This window comes from Prinia subflava, chromosome Z (genome assembly GCF_021018805.1).
Source record: "Prinia subflava isolate CZ2003 ecotype Zambia chromosome Z, Cam_Psub_1.2, whole genome shotgun sequence".
Taxonomy (NCBI): domain Eukaryota; kingdom Metazoa; phylum Chordata; class Aves; order Passeriformes; family Cisticolidae; genus Prinia; species Prinia subflava.
Genome location: NC_086283.1, coordinates 12,194,083 through 12,214,698, shown reverse-complemented (window position 1 = coordinate 12,214,698; position 20,616 = coordinate 12,194,083). Strand labels below are relative to the sequence as shown.

At 39.3% G+C, this 20,616-nt stretch overlaps 1 protein-coding gene across 2 annotated transcripts in view; it reads left to right on the top strand.

Annotated features, from left to right (window-relative positions):
• SMARCAD1 (SWI/SNF-related, matrix-associated actin-dependent regulator of chromatin, subfamily a, containing DEAD/H box 1) overlaps positions 1–20,616 on the top strand; it is a 42,227-nt gene that overhangs the window by 19,188 nt on the left and 2,423 nt on the right. For both annotated transcript variants that reach the window (XM_063422143.1, XM_063422142.1), the window contains exons 7-23: positions 92–181; positions 808–892; positions 2,344–2,729; positions 7,288–7,490; positions 8,698–8,788; positions 9,989–10,088; positions 11,576–11,635; positions 11,841–11,916; positions 12,352–12,487; positions 14,950–15,087; positions 15,348–15,443; positions 15,869–15,986; positions 16,243–16,364; positions 17,468–17,656; positions 18,527–18,645; positions 19,593–19,775; positions 20,433–20,542. In XM_063422143.1, coding sequence (XP_063278213.1) covers positions 92–181; positions 808–892; positions 2,344–2,729; positions 7,288–7,490; positions 8,698–8,788; positions 9,989–10,088; positions 11,576–11,635; positions 11,841–11,916; positions 12,352–12,487; positions 14,950–15,087; positions 15,348–15,443; positions 15,869–15,986; positions 16,243–16,364; positions 17,468–17,656; positions 18,527–18,645; positions 19,593–19,775; positions 20,433–20,542 — 2,302 coding nt within the window. The remainder of the gene's footprint in view (positions 1–91; positions 182–807; positions 893–2,343; positions 2,730–7,287; positions 7,491–8,697; positions 8,789–9,988; positions 10,089–11,575; positions 11,636–11,840; positions 11,917–12,351; positions 12,488–14,949; positions 15,088–15,347; positions 15,444–15,868; positions 15,987–16,242; positions 16,365–17,467; positions 17,657–18,526; positions 18,646–19,592; positions 19,776–20,432; positions 20,543–20,616) is intronic.

Genomic DNA, 20,616 nt, shown 5'->3' with positions numbered 1-20,616 from the left:
CTCTTTAAGGTTAAGCAATACTGATGAAATTTTCTTCTGTTTCTGTAGTTGTAATTAGTTGAACCTAATAGGTACTTTTTTTTAAACATAGCTGGATGATTCAGACCCCAAAAGACGATGGGAGAGGCAAGAGATGCTTGTGAAGAAGTTGCAAGGTACATTCCCTGGACTGGATAAGGAGGTAAGCTGATGTCTCCCTATGGCACATCAGATTTAGAGTTCTTAAGAAAACTGCAGCTGTTGATAGTCCCTATGAAACAGATCTTATTCTGACAGCACTTTTGGAAAGAGCACAGGGTAGGAAGGCTTTTGCTGTTCTTGCTTTTAGAGTGTAGCTTGTCCTGAACTGAGAGCTGTGGAATGTGGTTAGGACTTAATGGAACTTCTCTTCCTACATTTCTAGCCCTATGACAAGGCTCCATAGTCAAATTTGATGACTTATTGTAAAAATGTAAAGGGAAATGATCCCTCCCTGCCTCACTCTTTTCCCCTAGATTGCTAAATATATTTCTTACTCTGTATTACTTTAGTACCTGATGGTCCTCAGCAACTGCTTGAGCCCATTCAGTACTGTGCTTGAAATTGCTGGAAGCTAAGCTTGTTCATGTGTGTTCTTACACTTTTGAAAAGTGGAATGCAGCTCTGCCTAAGCTGGGTGTACTAAGAAACGAAAGGTTTTCTCGTTTTGATTTCCTTTTATTTTAAATCATCTGATTTACAGGGGTTTTCTTTGCCTGCTGCTATTAGGCACAGAAATTTAGCTTGTGCTTATCTCACCACAATACAAAATGTCTTATTTTTCACTAGGAGCTGAGAGAGGTACTTGAGGAACATAACTGGGTGTTTCATGATGCACTGGAGGCCCTGAAAATATTTGCAGACAATGAGGATGGTAAAGACAGATTTATAATTCATTTTATCCAAAGAAAAAGCAAAATTGTGATGCAAATATTTTTGAATGTCCAGCAATTCAAACAGTCCTGACAGCACCATGCCTAGAAACCTGCACTTATACTTGAAATTAATATTACAGGGAGGATAAAAGAAGGAAGCTCAGTTTTTCTGTATTTTTATTTTTGCTCTATAACCAGGGATAAATATCTTTGCCCTGCTGACACAGATAGGCATAAAAAGTTGTAATTACCTATGGATAGCTCTTAAAATATATTTTGGTACATGCCAAAGCTGATACCTGCTCCCTTCCTGCTTGTTCAAAAGTTTGTTTTTTAACTGCACTATTTGTAAATTACTGGTTTTTAAACTGGTAACTGCAGATAACTGCATAGGTAACAAGTGATATATGCTGTTTTGTTCTTTTAAAATGTATTCTAGGAAAGAAACATACTGGAAACAGACCTTGAATTATGCAACCCCTCTGTATATACCAGTACTTTAAACGTGGTAGGGAGCAAAGCGAGTGATTGCAAGTAAATCTGCAAGTTATAACTTAAGTCCTGTTTAATGAGTTGATTACTTTTCAGTGTGCTACACAGCTGTCAGATAATGTACATGTTTTGCTGTATCAGCTATTTAAGGGATAGGGTTAGTGTTCTTAATTGCATTCTTTACAAGTGGAGAGAGCTATCAGTGCTCAGGAAGTTGTGCCCTTCCTGCTGCTTCGGAGAAGACCAGATGTCAGGGTTGGACTCAATCAGCAGCAATCTGGGATTGGGCAGAAGAGAAGCTTCTGCACCGCAAGTGCTCTCTTGCAATGAAGGAGTCAAAACCCTTACAAAGGCACTTCTGAAAATCGCTTGCTTGTGCTGTGTTAAATAATGTCAGTCTTATTTTAAGGCAGCTGAGTTATTTTGACTGGAGATGGCTTCATTCTTTGAGCTTTTTTTAATAAGTATATGTTTTCATTGTCCCACCCCGAATACTGTACTACAATCCATTAAAATGGCAAAAATGTATAATTTTCTTGGTGAAAGAAGGCTTGTTTTCTCAAGTCAGCAGAATTAATATCTCTGCAGTCAGGTGCACTGGGACCAGTATCTCATCTTAGGAGTTCTTAACTGTTTGCTGATACATCAGAGCTTCTGCAGCTCACAAATACTACATTATGATGATCATCTCTATTTTAAGATACTTAAAACCTTCTGCTATTTGAGCATTATACAAATGAGCTTTAATTTTGTTATATTCACAGTTGGAGCTATTTATGTATTTTATCCAGATTTTCTTTTCTGTTCTCTTAGTAATATCTGCTGTTGAGTTCTTGTGTATTAAATACTAGAACTGTGTTTGACAGATCTGTAGTTTTACTTTGGAAGAACAACTTGTGTTTTCATCAGCCCCAAACCAATATGCGTTGACTTGTTGCCTTCTGCATTGCATGCATAGATATGGAATTTCCTCCCAAAAGGAAGGACGCTAACTGGACTGAAGCCTCCACTGAGAGCCAAAGAGAGGAGAGTAAAGATAAGACGAAGCAGAAAGCTTCTGAGAAAGAGCAGAATGGCTTTCAGAAAAAGAACAAAAGCAAAAGGAGCATGTGGAGCACAGAAACAGAACACATGGAGGACGAATCCGCTTCCGAAGATGGTGGAAGCTCCCTGGATGAGGACTACAGCAGTGGTGACGAAGTGATGGAGGATGGCTACAAAGCAAAAATCCTCAGCTTCCTGCAGGATGCTTCCCTGAGCGAACTGACTCTGATTCCCCGGTGTTCTGAGAAAAAGGCTCAGAAGATAATAGCGCTCCGGCCCTTTAACAGCTGGGAGGCTCTGGTAGGTCTGCATTCTTCCTTTCCTATCCCCAGCCTGCCTAGAGTCAAGGTGGCTTCAGCCTAGGGAGGCTTAGATGGGTGGCCTTATCCTCATTAAGCTAAAATGCTGTGTACCTCCTAAGCCAATAGCATTTCAAATAGTGTCATATGACCTGATTTTGAATGAATTAAGGGGTGATTTTTCTGGAAAACTCAAGCTGATTGGCTGACATTACTGTCACTCACTCTGTGGCACAGAAAGTTGGTTGATTTTACTGCAGAAGGAGAAATTAGAGCTTTCACTGTGAGAAGGAGGTGTTTGCTAGCCTGTTCTGAGCTCTTGTAGCTGAAAACCCATGCAGAAGGGAAAAACCTTTACTGCAGACACTTGTATAGCAGCAGCAGCTTCCAGGGTAGCTCCATGAGTGAAGAAGCCAGCATGGATATTTTCAGTTTCAGGCAAGAAATGGTCGCTCTCTTTTTTTTCTTCTTTTGTGCCTTTATACTGCAGCTCACTGTCTAGCATGGTTTTACTAGCTAAGCAATGCAGCCATTTGTAGTGGAGTGAGCTGCTGTGTTTTTTATTAATGAAAGGTAAAGCATCAGCAGGCTAAGCCACAATCCACCAGGGAAGGGAAAACACTGTCCGTTGGTAAGTACATTATCTACTGTCGCTTCCTTGTAACTTTCAGATGTTTACCATGGCTTGTTTGTAGTCTTCACATTTTATACAGTTTCAGTTAACTGCAAGTCCTCAAAACTGCTAAGAGCAATGTCCTGGTAAGAAATTTGAAGTGCATTGTAGCAGATTGTCTTGATTTAATTTGTTAGTGTTTTGGATTTTAAAGCAGTAACTGTACACAGGCCTTTTTACAGAGTAATTAGTGTTTTTTCAGCAGTGTGCATTCTGAGCCCCCCCACTGATACATGCAAGAACTTCTTCAATATGTGTAAAACAATAACACTTATTATTTGGCGCATGAAATATATTACCACAAAACAGTAAGAGATAGGAAACAGAATTTTAAGGAAAACAAAATGATTTTCGTATTCTGTAAGGAGAGAGGGGATTCAGGAGAACGATACTTGAAAAAAATACAAGGTACTGGTATGCTGCAAAAGAAATCCGTTTTGCCCCAAGCCTTTGGCTTCTCACAGAACATCTGTCATACAGCTATTACTTTCTAAACTTGTTGGATTTTGTCTGAGCTTAATTCTTTGCAGAAGTATTTGCTACAGGGCTCTTCTTTTCTCCGTGTAAAATATTTTACAGTAAAAAAAAAAAGCTGCATGGGCCTGTTTGTGTTCAAAATGTGTCTTTCATGAAGATTGCTGCTGTCAGCAGCCACATGTTTATGTAGTATTTTGAATACTTGCCCAGAGAAGAAGTGATTTGCCAGAGGTTTTAGCAGACGTTTTGTATCAGTGTGGATTTAATTGTTTATAGAGATCCAATAGCTCAGTAACCCAGCATTTTTCCTACCAGTTAATAAGGGTGGTCAGAATAATGGAGAGAGCTGATTTAGTTAGAGCATTAAAAAAATTTGCTTTGTTTTAAGGTCTCTTTTTACTGTAATGGTATCTTGTGTAATAGGTGAAGTACTACAAGTTGTTGCCATGTGTTCATTATTGGAATTGAGGAAGATATTAAGACACTCAGTTTGAGATTAAAACTAAAGCTTACTTATTTGTAAATTGAATGTTTTATTCCAGGAAAACATAAATGAGAATGCCTTTTTTGTTATTCTATATTTTTTTTTTTAAGTTGGAGTAAGCTATTTTGTTTCCAAGAGGATTTAAATTAATTTCATAAGCTCATAAGGTTAATAAGAGCACTTGGAAATACTTACTCTTTGGAGTAAATATTTCAAGTGTTTAACTTGATCTAATAATGCTTCAAATGCAGAAAAAAATTTAATGGACATAGTTCTCAAAATAAATGTAGGGAGCTGAAATTGTCCTTGCTCACAAAGATTAATTCATTTGGCAGTTTAGAAATGCCTGTACTGTAGATCAAGTATGTTTTCCAGGAGGATAGTTGTATGCAGTCTTTAGTGCTGGACATGACTGGCTGGGAGAGCCTCCTCTCAAACATCAGCTTGTATGAAGTGTACTTTTACACCTTTACCTTGAGGCTTTAGGTGTATGTCTCCTTGGAGAAGTGAACAAGGTCTGCAAGCATGGCCTCTTTCCAGAATACATTGTATGCAGGGGAAAGTAGTAGGTAACAAAAGAAATTGGGATGTATTTTCTGAGAACATGTCTTTCAGTGCTTATATTCACAACCAAAAATTGCACACTACTTTCTGAGGCAGAGGCTTTGGAAGGGTGCTCCCAGGTGCTTCTGCAAAGCCCAAACATCGAGCTGAGACATAAAAGGAACTGTGACTGGCAAATGGGAGATAACGAAGAGCAGCTCTGCACAGCTGGGAATTGGGAATTAGAATACAAGGGGAGCAGATGAGTGGTAGACAAACTAAAGGATGGTCAGTGGAAAGCATGGCTGTGAGGGCTATGAGTAGAGGCAGGGATGAGCTCCAAATATCAAAGCCCAGCTCCTGGCCTAGTACAGGACTATGTTTGTCATGTACAAACTGCAAACTTCAGAACCACCTTGCACCAAAGCAGCTGAAGTGAAGCAGCAAATGCATCAGGTTAGCAGTGGGAAACTGCTTACAGTAGAACTGGTGTTTGTTGTCAAGGCTGAGCCTGACTTTCACCCTTGACGTTAAAGGGAAAGCTTCCATCATCTTGCAAGTGGTGTGAAGTAAACCCAGGCAGAGTGTGCTGGTGTGGCAATTCCAGGTGTGCTGGGAAAGCTCATGGGTTCAGTTTCTATGATGGTCTCACCTTTTTGGGCCTCATTTGAAAAAAGCTGAGCTTGGGAGGGTGTCAGAACCTCTAGAAAGCAAAGACCACCTGTGGATCTGCTTTATGTTCTGAGCAGAGTAACACCCTGTGTTTCACATGCAAACCAGTGGCTGAAGTATTTCTTGTTGCAATTTGGACATAGTTGTTAATGTGCTGACATGAAACAATACAATTTCTGTCAATAACAGATGGCTCAATTCTTCACACCTTTATTTATGGATTACAGGATTTCTATTCATGCCAACCAAAGCTTTAGTCATCAAAACAAATGTTGAAATTTTGTAGGCACATATTTAAAACTATGGTCTTTTTGATTTCTAAATAGAGGTGTCTGTTTGGAAAACTTCTTCACAGGTGTTGACATGTGTGCCTTAGCCTGGTCCAACCTATGAGTGTTGGTAAACTCTCTGGGGTTTGTTTAAAATGGAAAAAACACAAACAAATACATACCCCCAAACTGTAATTGCCTCACTCCATTTCTGTTTAAAATCTTTTTCTAATGAAAGTTGTTTTTAAAATTCTATTTTAATTTAATCTGGTTGTACTCTTCATCTTAAAACTTGCGGTTCCTCTGCGATGTGGCAATATTGGTGAGTGGCTTAACACATAATAGCTGGATTATATGACTCCTTTTCTGTGGAAGGAATTTTTGGAGGATATATACATATGAAGTCTTGTGCTAAATTTTAACAGATCCCTGGTCTAAAATTCAGAAAAATCTGTGTAAAAACTGCTTCTATTTTAATAAAAGAATGATTAATCCAAAGCATCTTGTATTCTTCAATTCTTTAAATCTATTAATAAACAAAAAAGATGCCTGTTCTTTACAGTGAAGCAGACTTAACTACTTGAGAAAATACTATAATTTTCAATGTGACCCCAGTTACTGCAGAAACGTATTTAATGGTAGGTTTTACTTTCTGCAGATGGCTCTACATGGAATTTAGGAGAAGTCAACGGGCCTATTTTGATACAACCTCAGGCTGCTTGTCTCTGGCATGTAAAATATTCATAATGTGATGAAGATCTGAAATTCAGAGAAAGGAAATACACAGTAGCTAGTGTGGACTTGAGGAAGCAAGTGGTGGAAGGAGGGCTTCTTTGTACTGGCAGTACTTGGTGACCACAGAAAACGTGGCACAATGCCCAAGTCCAGTTTGACTACCATTGTGGAAGAGTTAGGACTGGAACCAAGTAATGTTGAACCCCAGACAGACAGACCCATGACAAAATGTAGTAACCTTCAGTATGGGTTCATTTGTTTGCTTTAATGCCTATGTTGTACTTTCATCTTATACCTTTAGTATCTAATAGGGTTTATTTTAAAGGGTATCTTAATGAGAATCAGTGCTTTTTTTTCCCTTTCCTTTTGGAGTTTTGCTCTGTTAGTGTGCCTGGCCTTCAAAGCTGGCTTTGCACTGTATGTTGCCTCAGTTTAAAGCTCTTAAATTTTACGTTAGAAACCCTTCAGAGGATTTATATCTCTTAAGGTTTCAAGTTTCACTGTGTGAGGAGCTGCAGTGATGACCTTCAGTGTGTATTCACATAGTTTGCAGTGGGCCAAGTGTAAGGAGTATTTGGAGTTTTGAGACAAGATCGGGATGCTGCTGCTGTCTCCTACTTGTATTACTGCCTTCAGCAGCTGTGGATTTTCATTGCAGCTGCTCTTACCAGTGTTCATAGATTTTTTTATTATTATTATTTTGCAGTTCACAAAAATGACGAAGACTTCTGGTTTGTCAGAAGATATAGTGTGGAACTGCAAGATACTGCTGAAAGAGAGGGATGTGGTTCTAAAGCTCATGAATAAATGTGAAGACATTTCCAATAAACTGACAAAACAGGTAACCAGGATTACTAGAGATGGAGGATGTAGATGGAACATAGAGCAACCCTCCATTCTGAATCGCAGGTATCTCTCATTTTTATACCTAAGAAGACAATAACGTATACTTGAAGACTGGGATTTTCAGAACTGTAGTCTCTGAAAGTGGAGTTGCAGATTTTTGATACTTAGTAACTCTCAGTGAGCTAGATAGTGATGTGCAACACTTGATCTAACAGATTTTTTAAGTGTATCAGGAGAGCTGGTGGGCAGGACAAGAGCATAAAAAATTTTAACAATGTTTTATTTCCTCCAGTTTCTGGTGAATGTAACAGCCAACTTAAACAATGGAATCATGAGTTGTTAACTTACCAAGCAAACCTCCTTCTGTAATGGGGGACAGCTTTCAAATATGATTCCATTTCAAAAATGCTAAGTTGGAACAAATCTGAGCAAACTGGGAAAACTGGGCTGATAAAATAAACTTTTTTCAGCTGGATGAAAGACGTTGGTCAGGAAGTTCAGATGTACCAAGTAATCTGAAACTCTGTGTCCAGTCAGAGTGGCAGCAGGGATGTGTTGTGGGGAAGGATTTCTTTCAGAGAGGAATCTCCAAATGGATATTAGGAGTAATGGAAATAGATATGGATATGGTGGAGGGCATTATCCTAATGGTTAGGAAATGTAGGGATGTAGTGGGAATGGTCAAAGTAGCAGCTTGAATTTCAGTTGGATGCTGTTACAAGTAAATAGCAAAAGAATTCTCAGCTGTGTGAAAATAAAACCTGAGAGGAAGCATGTTTTAGTCTTTGAAGGAAGGATGTCAGTGATAGCCCTTCTTTGGGACAAGTGCTGAACTGGGTGACTTGCTGTTGAGTGTTTTGTGGATTGTGTGTTTGAGTTTTTCTTTGGTGCTGACACAAACAGTAATTATGCAACAGAGCAAAATTAGGGATGCAGCTGCAAAATGCCACTTGATTCATCGTGTATTTTAAAAATGAGTGGTTGTGTAGCTGCTTTTTTTCTGGTGATGTATCACTGATTCTAGAAGAGAAGTATTTCTTGTGTTACTCACTTTGATCATTTTAGATCTATGAAAATGCAGATAACCAACTCAGTTTATGTACAGGTGACTGTTTAAGAAAGTTTGTGGTTTTCACTACACAAAGAGGTCTGGAGTGCGTTAAAATAAAGGCAAGGTTGAACCTGCCAGTCTGTGATTACCATAAGTCTAAAGCTGTGTTTCATGGAGAAACAAATGAAAGGTGGTAATAAGCTTGATGTTTTTTAACAGTTTGAAACTGAAGCCATATCAGAAGATTGGTTTGAACTGGTTAGCACTGCTGTATAAACACAGATTGAATGGGATCTTGGCTGATGAAATGGTAAGTGTGAAACCGCTTATTTAAGAATCGTTAATATTTTGCAAATAAGATTTTGTTAAATCTTTGCCTAGAAACCTCAAGCAGATTATAAGTAATCTTAAATTTAAATATTTCTCCAAGACTTTAGAATCTACTGAACTCCTTTCCATTTGGGAATCAAAGGTAGCCTAAGATTTATGAACACTGACAGTTACAAGTCACATGGTGTCTTCTGATGCAGTGGAACCAGTTTCTGCCGCAAAAGGTTATTTTCAAACTATTGAGTTAAACAGCTCCTTGCCCAAAAATATAATTCATTCTACTTGTCCAGCATTTAGTGTAGTGAGCTCCTATTTTGTCCATTTCTTCATCAGTTTCAAAACAGGCAGATAACAATACAGGAAAAAACAAGTGGGTGGAAACCATCTCTGCTTCTCCAGAAGCAGCATTTCCACCATCTCTTGTCATGACGCTCTCCATCAACTTTGAACTAAGAGAGAGAAGCTTACGGGTTTGAGGTTTGGTTAAATGCTGACACCACCCGTAGTTGTTCAACAGATAAAAACTTACTGATGCAGCTGCTGAATTTGTGGTCTGTTGTTTTTAATCCTGGCTGCTGTTCGTCTTCTGATGAACCATGAATGAAAGCACTGCTTTTCCTTGCTATGACTTAGGCAGTGTTTCTCAACTTCTGTATGTTTCATGTTTATAAGAATGCATGCGTTCTGTGGTAGATACAACCACACACAATTTTAAAATTCGTGATGCAGAAAACAGGAAAAGTGAATGTTGGTGGAAATGTAGGCTTATCTTAAATCTGATTCCCATATTAAATTCCACTTCAGAAATATCTGGAATACCCTTTGTACTACTGACTCAAATGGAAATAAACATTTAGTTTCCAAGTAATCATTTTTCTGCACCATAGGTTCAGAAAGGTGGGTTTTTGAAGAGTATTTGAGGGATGAACTTGAACTAAAATGAAAAACTTCATAAATTGAAAAGATGAATCTTTGTTCAAATATTGAGCTGCAATGATAAGGAAGTTGGACTGAGGTTGTACTTAAGAAGGAATTGTCTTCTGTAAAATTGATTAAACAACAAATTTTCTAATCAGATTTCTAATCTTTACTGGGCCATCACTACACTGTAATTGTCTTATGAGTTCAAAATACTTTCACGGACTGTGAATTTTGTTTAAATGGATTTCTTTTTTCTTAGGGCTTAGGAAAAACAATTCAAGCTATTGCATTTCTGGCTTATCTCTACCAAGAGGGCAATAAAGGTCCCCATTTGATAGTTGTGCCAGCTTCAACATTAGGTAAGTTACAAGCTTCAGAAATGTTTTTGTTAGGGGAAAAATAAAACAATCATGGACATACTGTAAAGCAAAGATAATGTAATGAAAGATAATTTGGGTTTCTTATGGATGTACCCAACTCCTTAAGTAATTTGAATTGGAATGCAGACCATACTGCAGACATGCTTGTTCTGAATTAATTAGACTTACCAGGGAAATTTTTAGATGATCTGTCTGCTTCGAAAAAATGAAGCTGCTTGTTACAATCTGAACTTGTGTAGCAAAGTAGTCTTTTTACTTATTGAATATTGGCTGAACTTCCTAGTCTTCAGGCTGTGCTTAGGGTTAGGTTTCATGGCATTTTAAACATTCACTGTCTTTTTTCCTCTTTTACTGCACATCTGTCAAAGCAGATGAAAATCCTAAAATGATGAGGCTAACTGTCTTCTACTAGTGTGTTCTGATTGTTTTATGGCCTCAGTTGAAATTGGAAAGAGTATGGTGGAATGAAATGTTAGCAAAGCTGATGAGATTGAGCAGAAAACGGTTCTTGATGGAGTTAAAATTGGATTTGTTGAATGACAGGGGGAAGTAACAAGTTGAATTTAGAAAGTAGATGCTGCTTTTAATATAAAATACTTTTTTGAGCTTCAAAAATTTATCTTGACACATCAGTAAAGTTTCCAGTTGTTCAACTTAAGTTTGAAATGATCATTTTTAATGTGCTTTCAAACTCCACGGGAATCCACTTTTTAAAACAACCCTTATTAATGCATATATTACTTAAAACCCGAGGTGTTCATAGGTATGTGAAAAAAGGTGCTTTTGTGAAGTCAGTCTTGGAGTCCGAATTGTAGAGGGGGGTCGGCAATGCCTGGGGAGTACAATCTGCTGCCAACTTTCCTGATACTTATCCAGGGGTGTCTCCTCATCCCTGATCTGGGTCTAGCCCCTTCCAGAGCGGCACTAGCAGAGTCCCCCTTCTGCTTTGGTTTGGGGTCAGCACTGGTGTTGGCTGTCAAGCAGCTTCCCCTTGGGCATAGCAAAGTTGCCTGTGGCCACTATGCTGCTGCACACCTGGAGCTGCACAGCTGGGATGTCAGGCCTCTGCCTGCTCGCAGAGGCACTGTCGCTCCTGGTGACACACTTCTGCAGGCTAGTACTGACAGATGAAGTGATTTGCTTTCTGGGGATTTAACTGCCTAGGGAAGAAACTAAGCTGCAAAGTTACACATAGTATTTATTTCATGCAGTGGTTACAGACCATGCAGGGCCTGTTCCTGCAGGAATTTAAAGTGCAAGCTGGTTGAATTACTAAAAGCCCAGTTGGGGCTGATTGAGTTTCTTACATATCGGTTTACCAGTTTTAACATAATGTTTATTAACCTTCAGGTGAATTTAAAGGGACTTGCATTAAAATCAGATGTTTGCTTTGATGCTGAGGTGTGACACAGTAAGACATAATAAATTGTAAATGACTCGGGTTTTGTTTTCATGTTGTCTTACAGATAACTGGATAAGAGAAGTCAATCTGTGGTGTCCTGAACTGAATGTCCTCTTGTACTATGGTGAGGAATCTTGTTAAGAAATGAATGCAGCAATACAGTTGCTTGCATGGCCAGTGTAAGAAAAGATGAATTGCACATGGCAGTGTTGTTTTAAGTTGTTTAAGACACAGATTCATTGATGAGTGATTTCTCTGCAGTGTCCTTAGTTCTTACATGTATACAAATATATATAATTGTACTCATTTTATATTGTTTCCTTCTTTAGGATCCCAAGAAGATAGGAAACATCTCAGGGTGGACATTCATAATAAAGTCATTGATTTCAATGTGATTGTGACTACGTAAGTACAGTTAAAACACTACAGACAGGGAGCTTTAGTGAGGTCCTGCTGACCTCTAGTGGTACAAGAAACCAGACAATTTTAGGAGCTGGGTTTCGGCTAATGGTGAACTAGGGTTTTATGATTGTGTAAGAGATACTGTGTCGTAGGTGCTTTAGATATCTGTCAGCATGTATATTACAGATAATATTACAATTGAAATAGACTTCAGCAGATTTTTAGGAAGTATTGCTGAGAGCATTGGCTCATCAAGTAAACTGAAATAATTTGCCAGTAATAAACTGCGTTGTGGTTGGTTTCTTCCAGGCAGTTTTAGTGCCTCTCATGTACTTTCTCCATAACTCTCAACAATATTAGAGAATTTGATTTGATTTTCATAACAGTACATTGATTTTCAGAGAGAGAGTAAGTGCAAGTGATATTTGTCTTTGACAGATACAACTCTGCAATCAGCAGCTCAGATGATCGAGGACTGTTCCGCAAGCTGAAGCTTAACTATGCAATTTTTGATGAAGGTCATATGCTCAAGAACATGAGCTCTATCCGCTACCAGCACCTCATGACAATTAATGTAAGAGGTTTAGTTATTGCTAAGTTAAAGGGGACCACTCCTGGCTTTTCTGTTTTGTAGTTACAAGCAGGGGGAAAATGGAATGTTAACTGTAAAGTTCAAGTACACACAACTTTAGAGAAACTACATATGCAAGTGGATTTAAGTGCTGGTGTGGTCTAAGGAGTAGATCCTGCACTGTGATCTCTTTCAGAGACATAAGCTTCCAAAGAAATATAATAAATTTCCTGTACCATCATTACAACAATGGTAGTGCTTGAGTTTTGGTATTAAGCAAATTCCCAGTTATACCCTGTCATGGGTTAGCACTGGCCAGATGTTAATGCACCCACGAATATATGTTTTTTTCCCTAACAACTACTGTGGGATGTGATCAGGAACAGAGCAGAGCAGGCTTAAATCTTGAAAACAAAAAAAACCCAAAACTTTATTACATTACATAAAAACAGAGACAGAAAACTCTTAAACACACACAGAGACAGAAATAAAAACTTCTCAGAATATTTCTTCTCTTCTCCCAGTTTCTACCCCCCCCCACATTACTCTCCATAGACCACACTTTTGGGTTTTAAATCAAACAATCACCACTCAAAAAAAACCAATCTTCAATTCAGCAAGGGAGAGAGGAGTCTCTCTCGCACCACAGACTGTTTCTCAGAACACACGGGTCCACCCCTTATGTATTTCCATGTCACCCGTGGCACCGCCCAGAGAAGTCTGCCAGGGTGACACTCTCTTTTTCTTATGTCCAGCGCTCTCACCGCTGTCCATAGTCTGAATCTGCATACAGGGCTCTTTTAAGGATGCTGCATGCTGAGCTCTCTCCCTTTTTACCCAGGGGCCGGGGTTCTAAGAGCAGGTCTCTCCTGAGGGCAGAGGGTGCTACCACACCCTCCCCCTCTCTTCTCTGCTCCCTCTACTCTTCAAGTGCCAGTCACTGTAGCAAAAGCAGGGGCAGCTGTATCCACCCAAAATGCAGTTTATGTTCAAAAGAGACTTAAGTTCAGTCTATGGCTGACATTATGCAAGAAAAGTCCAGCTCAAAAGCCACTCCTCTTCAATCTCTGCCCATCTGGGTTTTTTTCATCTCCTTTTATCATCTCGGTCCAAGGCCGCTTCCCTCTCTCCTCCGAAACCACCAGTCATGAGAATCAATGTCTAAGAAAAGTTTCTTTCTGCCCAGCAAGGGTTAACAGTTTCTATCTCTCGGCAGGGCTGCAGGCTCAGGCACTCCCAGGCTCGGCAACCCCCACGTGGCTGGGCACCTTCTCCCAGAGGGGAGGCGGGGGGGAGCACACACAGAAGGCACTTCCACAGTTTTCCACCCTTCCATCCTGGATGGGGCAGCTCAGTTCCAGTCTTGTCCACTCTCTTCTCCCCCCGGGCCCCAGCTTACTTTAGTTCCACCGCGTGGTTTTCCTGAGCCCGGCCACCTGGCTTCCCCCTCCCCCACTCAGCCCAAAGCTGAGCAGGGGAGAGGAGATGTTTCCACTGCTAAAACTAGAACCCGAAAGAGGCCGAGCCCCCCTGGAGTCCTGCTTTTAACTCTTTGTGTCCTCAGAGGCGTGTCCAAACCTCCGAGTGACCAATCCAGGTGCCAGCAGAAAAGCTGATCACTGATTGGCCTGCTCACATCCCCCTGGAAACATTGACCTCCCCCCGCAACCATGACATACCCCATGGTCATGATTTTAAAGATGCTGTTCTGATTACTGTGCTGAAACCTTGTAGTATTTAAGAACCTGCTCTGATAGGGCTATGTAAGAAGAGCCAGCTTGAAAGTGTTTTTTCTTGTGGCTTGCAGCCTGAGGAAGCAGAGTTTTGAAAAGTATTAGAGTACAGCTTTCTCTGAATATTACGATCTAGCTCTGTAGTATTTGTACAATAATAAAAAACTTACTTACTCACTTAAGATCACTTACTGTAACTTAGTTTTCAAAATCATGTTTTCATCAATAGCCTTTTTAAAAGCTGATCTTTAAGCAATAAAACTTTCTTGTACTTGCAGTTCAAAACTTGTGCTTAGGTAAGGTATGACATTAGAGAACTTGATGTGGGAGCAGCAATGAACACAGTCGTCAGGAGGAAGAAAAAATACCCCAAACAACAAAAAAAAACCCCAACAACGACAACCAAAACAAAGCCCAAACAGAACAATCAAGAAGAAGCTTGATAGATCCAGGGATGGATTTTTAATAGTCTTAAATTGGTGCACAATTCCCCACAGATGTTTAAACAGTTTTGTAGACTTACCAAGGAAATTATTCCATGATATTCCAACTATATAATAAGTTACCTTTATATAACTATATATATAAGTTAATATATAATAAGTTTAAATAGTTATAGTTTAAACGAAGCTCATTTTCTCACTTCTCCGTAGCTGAGGTTTCTTTGCCAATAATGTTTCTTAGCCTGTGTGAAAAATGTTTCTCATTGCTCTTTCCACTTTGGACAAACAGGCCAAGAATCGCTTGCTGCTCACGGGGACTCCGGTTCAAAATAATCTGTTGGAATTGATGTCCCTCTTGAATTTTGTCATGCCCCACATGTTCAGCAGTAGCACAAGTGGAATTCGAAGGATGTTCTCTTCAAAAACAGTGAGTACCACGAATTCTCTTCTTGAAAATAACTTTTTTCTTTTTGCTGGAAGACAGCTATTGCTGCATAACTTCTGTTTTATTGGTATCTTATGGAAAGAGGTAATGTGATTATGAAAATCTAGAAAATGGAACAATAATGGTCAGGTCATGTATGTGAGTTTTAGCTGGAGTTTTCATCAAGTTAGAGAAGTTAAGGTTGGTGGTGTTACAGCTGAAAGCTTCAGACTGTAATTGAATTCTTTCAATGTTTTCTTTAGAAGAGTGCTGAAGAACAAAGCATATATGAGAAGGAGAGAATTGCACATGCAAAGCAGATAATAAAACCATTCATCTTGAGACGAGTAAAAGATGAGGTAACATTTTATCTTTAAAATTATGAGTTTGTGTTATCAAAAAGACTAATAATCTCTGAGACCAACACTATAATTAATAATGAGGCAAAATTACTGATCTTAAAAAATGTTAATGGGTGCATGCAGACTTCAGTGGTCTGAAGGGGATAATGCTGATCAGCACAGGAGTAGATCCCAGGTGTTGCATATAATATTATTTCATGCAGTTCTGGAGTGTGCAGGCCATGTTACTTGGTGGGGAGGTTAATGTATAATCCAGGTCAAGACCTGAGTTGAATTGCTGCCCAAGTTAGTAAAGTTACAAGCAGTGAAAGGAGCTGGGATGAGGAGAATGAAGAGAGTATCATAACAACTGTAAGACAGTGCAGAATTACTGATGGTTTACAACACTACAGGTTTTATCAGGTATCGTTTTGTTTTGTCAGGTCCTTAAACAACTGCCTCCCAAAAAGGATCTCATTGAACTGTGTGTCATGTCTGAGAAACAGGAAGAACTCTACTTGGCTCTCTTAAACAAACTCAAGAAAACTATTGACAGTAATGGTATGTAAGGGCCTCAGTTCCTTTTGGTGGGTTTTTTCATGCTGAGACATATGTTGAATGTGACTGTGGTCTTTGCTTTGCAGAAAGGTCTAATGCTCATAAACAGTTTATATCCCTTTTATGAATTTTTTTTAAAATTCAGGTAATAGGTGAATTTTTGTAACTGAGTTCTTGCAAAAAAAACCCCGCTGAGAGATAAAGATGTTCCAGATGGTTATTTTCAGTAGCAGTGCAAAGATGCCTTCTTTGTTTACAGAGAAAAGCTCCGATATGGGAAATGCAATGATGCAACTTAGAAAAATGGCTAATCACCCTCTTTTGCATCGTCAGTATTACACGAATGACAAGCTCAGGATGATGTCCACCCTCATGCTCAAAGTAAGGGAGTGAGATTCAGAAGCAATCCTTAATTTTTCAGAATTTCTAATGCAAACTTGTTTCTTTCTTTGTTTGTTTGTTTTGTTGTCAGACTTCTGGTCAAAAATATGTCTGCCAAACTTAATTCATTGTTGCTGCTTTTATTTCTCTGCATCTATCCAGTGCTCTAATCAAGCTCTGTAGTTATTTAACACTGATTTTTGTGTCGTTACAATAGAGGAACAGCTGTGGGTCCGCAGTCATCTCCTTTTCATAAGTTCCCCCTTAGCACCTCTTCCCTCCACCCCAAAATTTAAAGCCAAAGTGTTTATGGAAAAAATCTGAGGTGGGCACATGAGTTTAATAGCTTTCTGAGTAGCAAGAACTGAGTAGTACAGAACTAAAATAGCAAAGGCATAAGTATTGATCTGTTAAGGATTTTTTTTTTTTAATTTCTATGGGGTTAGTGCCTGAGGAGCTTGGGGAAAATGGTTGCTTATTTCTAAAATACTGAAAATAATCTCAGTGTGCAGCAGGTGCTCTGAAATACTTGGAGCTGGCTTTGAATATTCTTCAGCTTTTTTTTTAAAAGTGAAGCCAGACAAGATTGGGGGGAAGCAAGAAGTGACACATTGGTGTGTGAAGCATTTTCATCCCTTTTTATTCCCACACCATTGTGCTCTCCAGATGTGGCTTTTTTTTCCTCTTTCTTCCAGGCATGACATCCCTCTACCCACCCTACATCTTGGGCTGGGCTTTGCATATCTTATACCATCTGTCCAAGGATTCGACCTCCCTTTTAGGGAATGTATCTTCAGGGGAAGAGGTCTGATAAAGGGGTAAAATAGGGCTTGATGGAAAGTAGGTAATAGCTATGAAGGTTGAGCATATCCTTCTTAAGTTTTTGGCAGTACAAGCGCTTGTAAGAGCTAAACAGTGAACTAATTATCCTCTCCTATAAACCTGAAGTTCATCTTTTGTTGATTGCATGAGCCATGGTCTAGCATTTGTCCATGTCTAGGTGTATTACCTTTTTCTTTCAGAGGTCATGGATGTTACTGTGTGGTGACTTTGCTTTTAGTTCTCTGAAAAAGTGCATTATTTCCCTTTATTTTTGCTAATAGGAACCCACACATTGTGATGCTAACCCTGACCTTATCTTTGAAGATATGACAGTAATGACAGATTTTGAGCTGCATGTGCTTTGTAAGCAGTATTCTCACATCAGTGACTTCAAGTTAGACATGGATCAGATCCTGGATTCTGGAAAGTTTAGAGCACTGGAACGCATTCTCTCCGACCTTAAAGAGAAGGTATTACAGATGGTTGAAACTTTTCCCTGTCTAAAGAGTGGCTCTAAATAACTGGTTAAGTTAATATCTGCCAGTTCTGTATGCAACCAGTCGCTTTGCTGTGAAGTTTTACAATGTAGTTTAGTACATGTGCAAGATTGCAAAGCGACACTTACAGCTTCTAACGTGCAGCCCTGAGTATGCACATCACTTTAGAGACAGCTGAAATAAATTTTTCCAGTTTTCCAAGTTTCAGAGTATTCATCCCAAGTTAACTACTCTATTAATATATGAGGTCTTGCATAATTTTCACACCTCATGGACTTGGACCTTCTCTTGGCAATTGAATAAGGCTGTATTACATTAGAATAATCATGTGTGTGTTAAGCACGTGGAAAGGTAAGAAGAGGTCCCTGCTTGAAGTCCTGCCCTGAGATTCAAACAGGTTTATTTTGCAAATAAGCATGTGCCATAATGCTCCAGAGTATCCTGAATTTGCACAAGTGGGTGCTGTGGATCTGACTGTTTCAGACAAAATAGTTCTACTCTCTATATGACATGAAATATTTAAGTTTTGAGTGAAAGTATTTTGATGCTTATGGATGAAGTAATCTGCCATTTATGCATCTGATATGTGATTTGTTTGAGCCACCAAAATACAAAGTAATTAAAATTTTAATGCAGTGACAGACAGTGCGTTAATGCAGCAGAACTACTGGATAGGGAATCCTCACTGAAAGTCAATCCTGACTTGATGATTTTCAGCTTAGTCTTTTATTTCAGAAAACAGGGATTCTGTCAAAGTAAAATCATATATTTGCATCAATAAAGAATTCTTGTAGTTCATAGTTGACATGTTTCAAAATTTTTGCTTTGCTTTGTCCTTTCCAGGGTGACAGGGTTGTGTTGTTTAGCCAGTTCACTATGATGCTGGACATCTTGGAAGTTTTCCTAAAACACTGGCAACACAGATACATTAGGCTGGACGGAAAAACGCAGATTTCTGAGCGGTATGTGACTCTTGCCAAAAATGAAAGCGAGAAAGTGAATTCTCTCTTTCATTTTTGAGGTGGAGAGTGGGGGAGGTGGGGGAGGTGACTTAAGACCCTTACCTTTGTTTCCCAATATATAGAAGTCTCTGCTCACTGGACATGGACTATAGATGTGTGATGTTGGATTTCAGATCACCTTAGTAAGGATGAGGCTGAAAGATGAGGTTTAGATGGTGGGATTACAGTCTTAGCCATGGAAATGAAAAATGCGTGTCTTCAGCAGTTCCTGCTGTGTTTGATTTGTGTGTCAGCATGTAATAACACCTGTAGCTATTCCTTGGAAGTATAGTATCTCTCTTTTACAGCAAGCAGATACACCCCTTTTTTTCTCTAGGAGAAGCCATTCTGTATGTCCTTGCTGCTGAAAATGTTGCAATGCTTTTCCTGTTTGAGCAGAGCTGGTTTTCTGTCTCAAGAATTTTTGAAGTTTTTTTGTTTTTGTTTTTGTTTTTGGTTTTTTTATGCTTTTTCCTTAATTTCAAAAAATTGTCATTCTTGCTGTGGTGTTACTTCCCATGTCAAGCTGATGTCTGTTTCTGTCCTTAGATGAGGAGTTAGTACAGAAGATTATCATGAAGTGAAATTCATCCCCTGCCTTCCCATTTGTTTTGTGTGTTTCAGTCTTCCATTGTCTCCCAACTGACTGTGTTCTGTGATCATCAAAAATCCTTTTTTAAGCCTGTTTTCACTCTTTGCTATCTATCTGTCACTCTGTATGTTTCTCTGGTCACTGCAGAGGACTGTTGGTACCTGTTTTCCTGCTATGTAACATCTGTACTTTGGAGAGCTGCTGTGCAGTGCCACTGTCCTCTCTTCCAAAAGATCATCCCAACTTCTGTGTTCAGCTCTGGAGCCAGAGTGGAGTGTGTTCCAAGGCCTGATGCATGGTGTCTTGTGTTCTGCAGGATACATCTGATAGATGAGTTCAATACAGATATGGGTATATTTGTATTCCTTCTGTCCACCAAAGCTGGTGGCTTGGGCATTAACCTGACGTCGGCCAATGTTGTTATCCTTCACGACATTGACTGCAACCCTTACAACGATAAGCAGGCAGAAGACCGGTGCCACAGAGTAGGTCAGACACGGTAAGACTTTTTTTAGTTAGAGTGCTTGGGTTTTCTTGGAGGCGAGCTCTCAAAAGGAGGCTAAAAGAACAGTATTTATGATTAAAAGTTTTAAGCAGAGACTTGTGTAGAGCAGCTCTGGGTTGTGTGGGAGCTAGGAATTGTGATTCTTAGTCCATGTTGCTGGCAGAATAAACCTTTATTTACACTTTCCTCCTTTTCCTAGTTTACTGTAACTCTCAAATTGTGTATAATTCTCAAATGTCTGGTGCTGGGAACTATTCCAAGGTAGATCTGAAGTCTTTTGGACTGTCTGGCCAGGCTGTTTGTTCTCTTCAGGAGACTTCTAAGCTTTTAAGTGCCACCCTATCATAAAGAGTGAAACCATAGAATATGTGTAATTTCAACAATATTCAAGGGTAAAATGGACTTAAGGAGAATTTGACTTGTTTGTATTAATGGAGATGTTTGTGACGGTCCAGACATTTGCAGTGGCTGGGAGTGCAGGAGAAAACGTGTTTTCTAGCACAGTTGTTCCAGAGAAAAATCTAGAAGCCCTTTGCCCTCTCATTCATTTCCTCATCCTTTCTTTTAAACCCCAGCCAGCTGAACCAATGCATAGCATCCTTCCCTTTTGCATTAATCCAAACAAAATTGATATTTTCTTGTCGTTTTCAGAGAAGTACAAGTGATAAAGCTCATCAGTAAGGGGACTGTTGAAGAAACCATGCTCAAAATCAGCCAACAGAAATTGAAGTTAGAACAAGACATGACTGCAGCAGAATCAGGTAGGTGTCTTGCACATACTGATGTCCACTTAAGTAAATTAAAGCTGCAATGTGTTATGCTGCAAAAAAAGAAG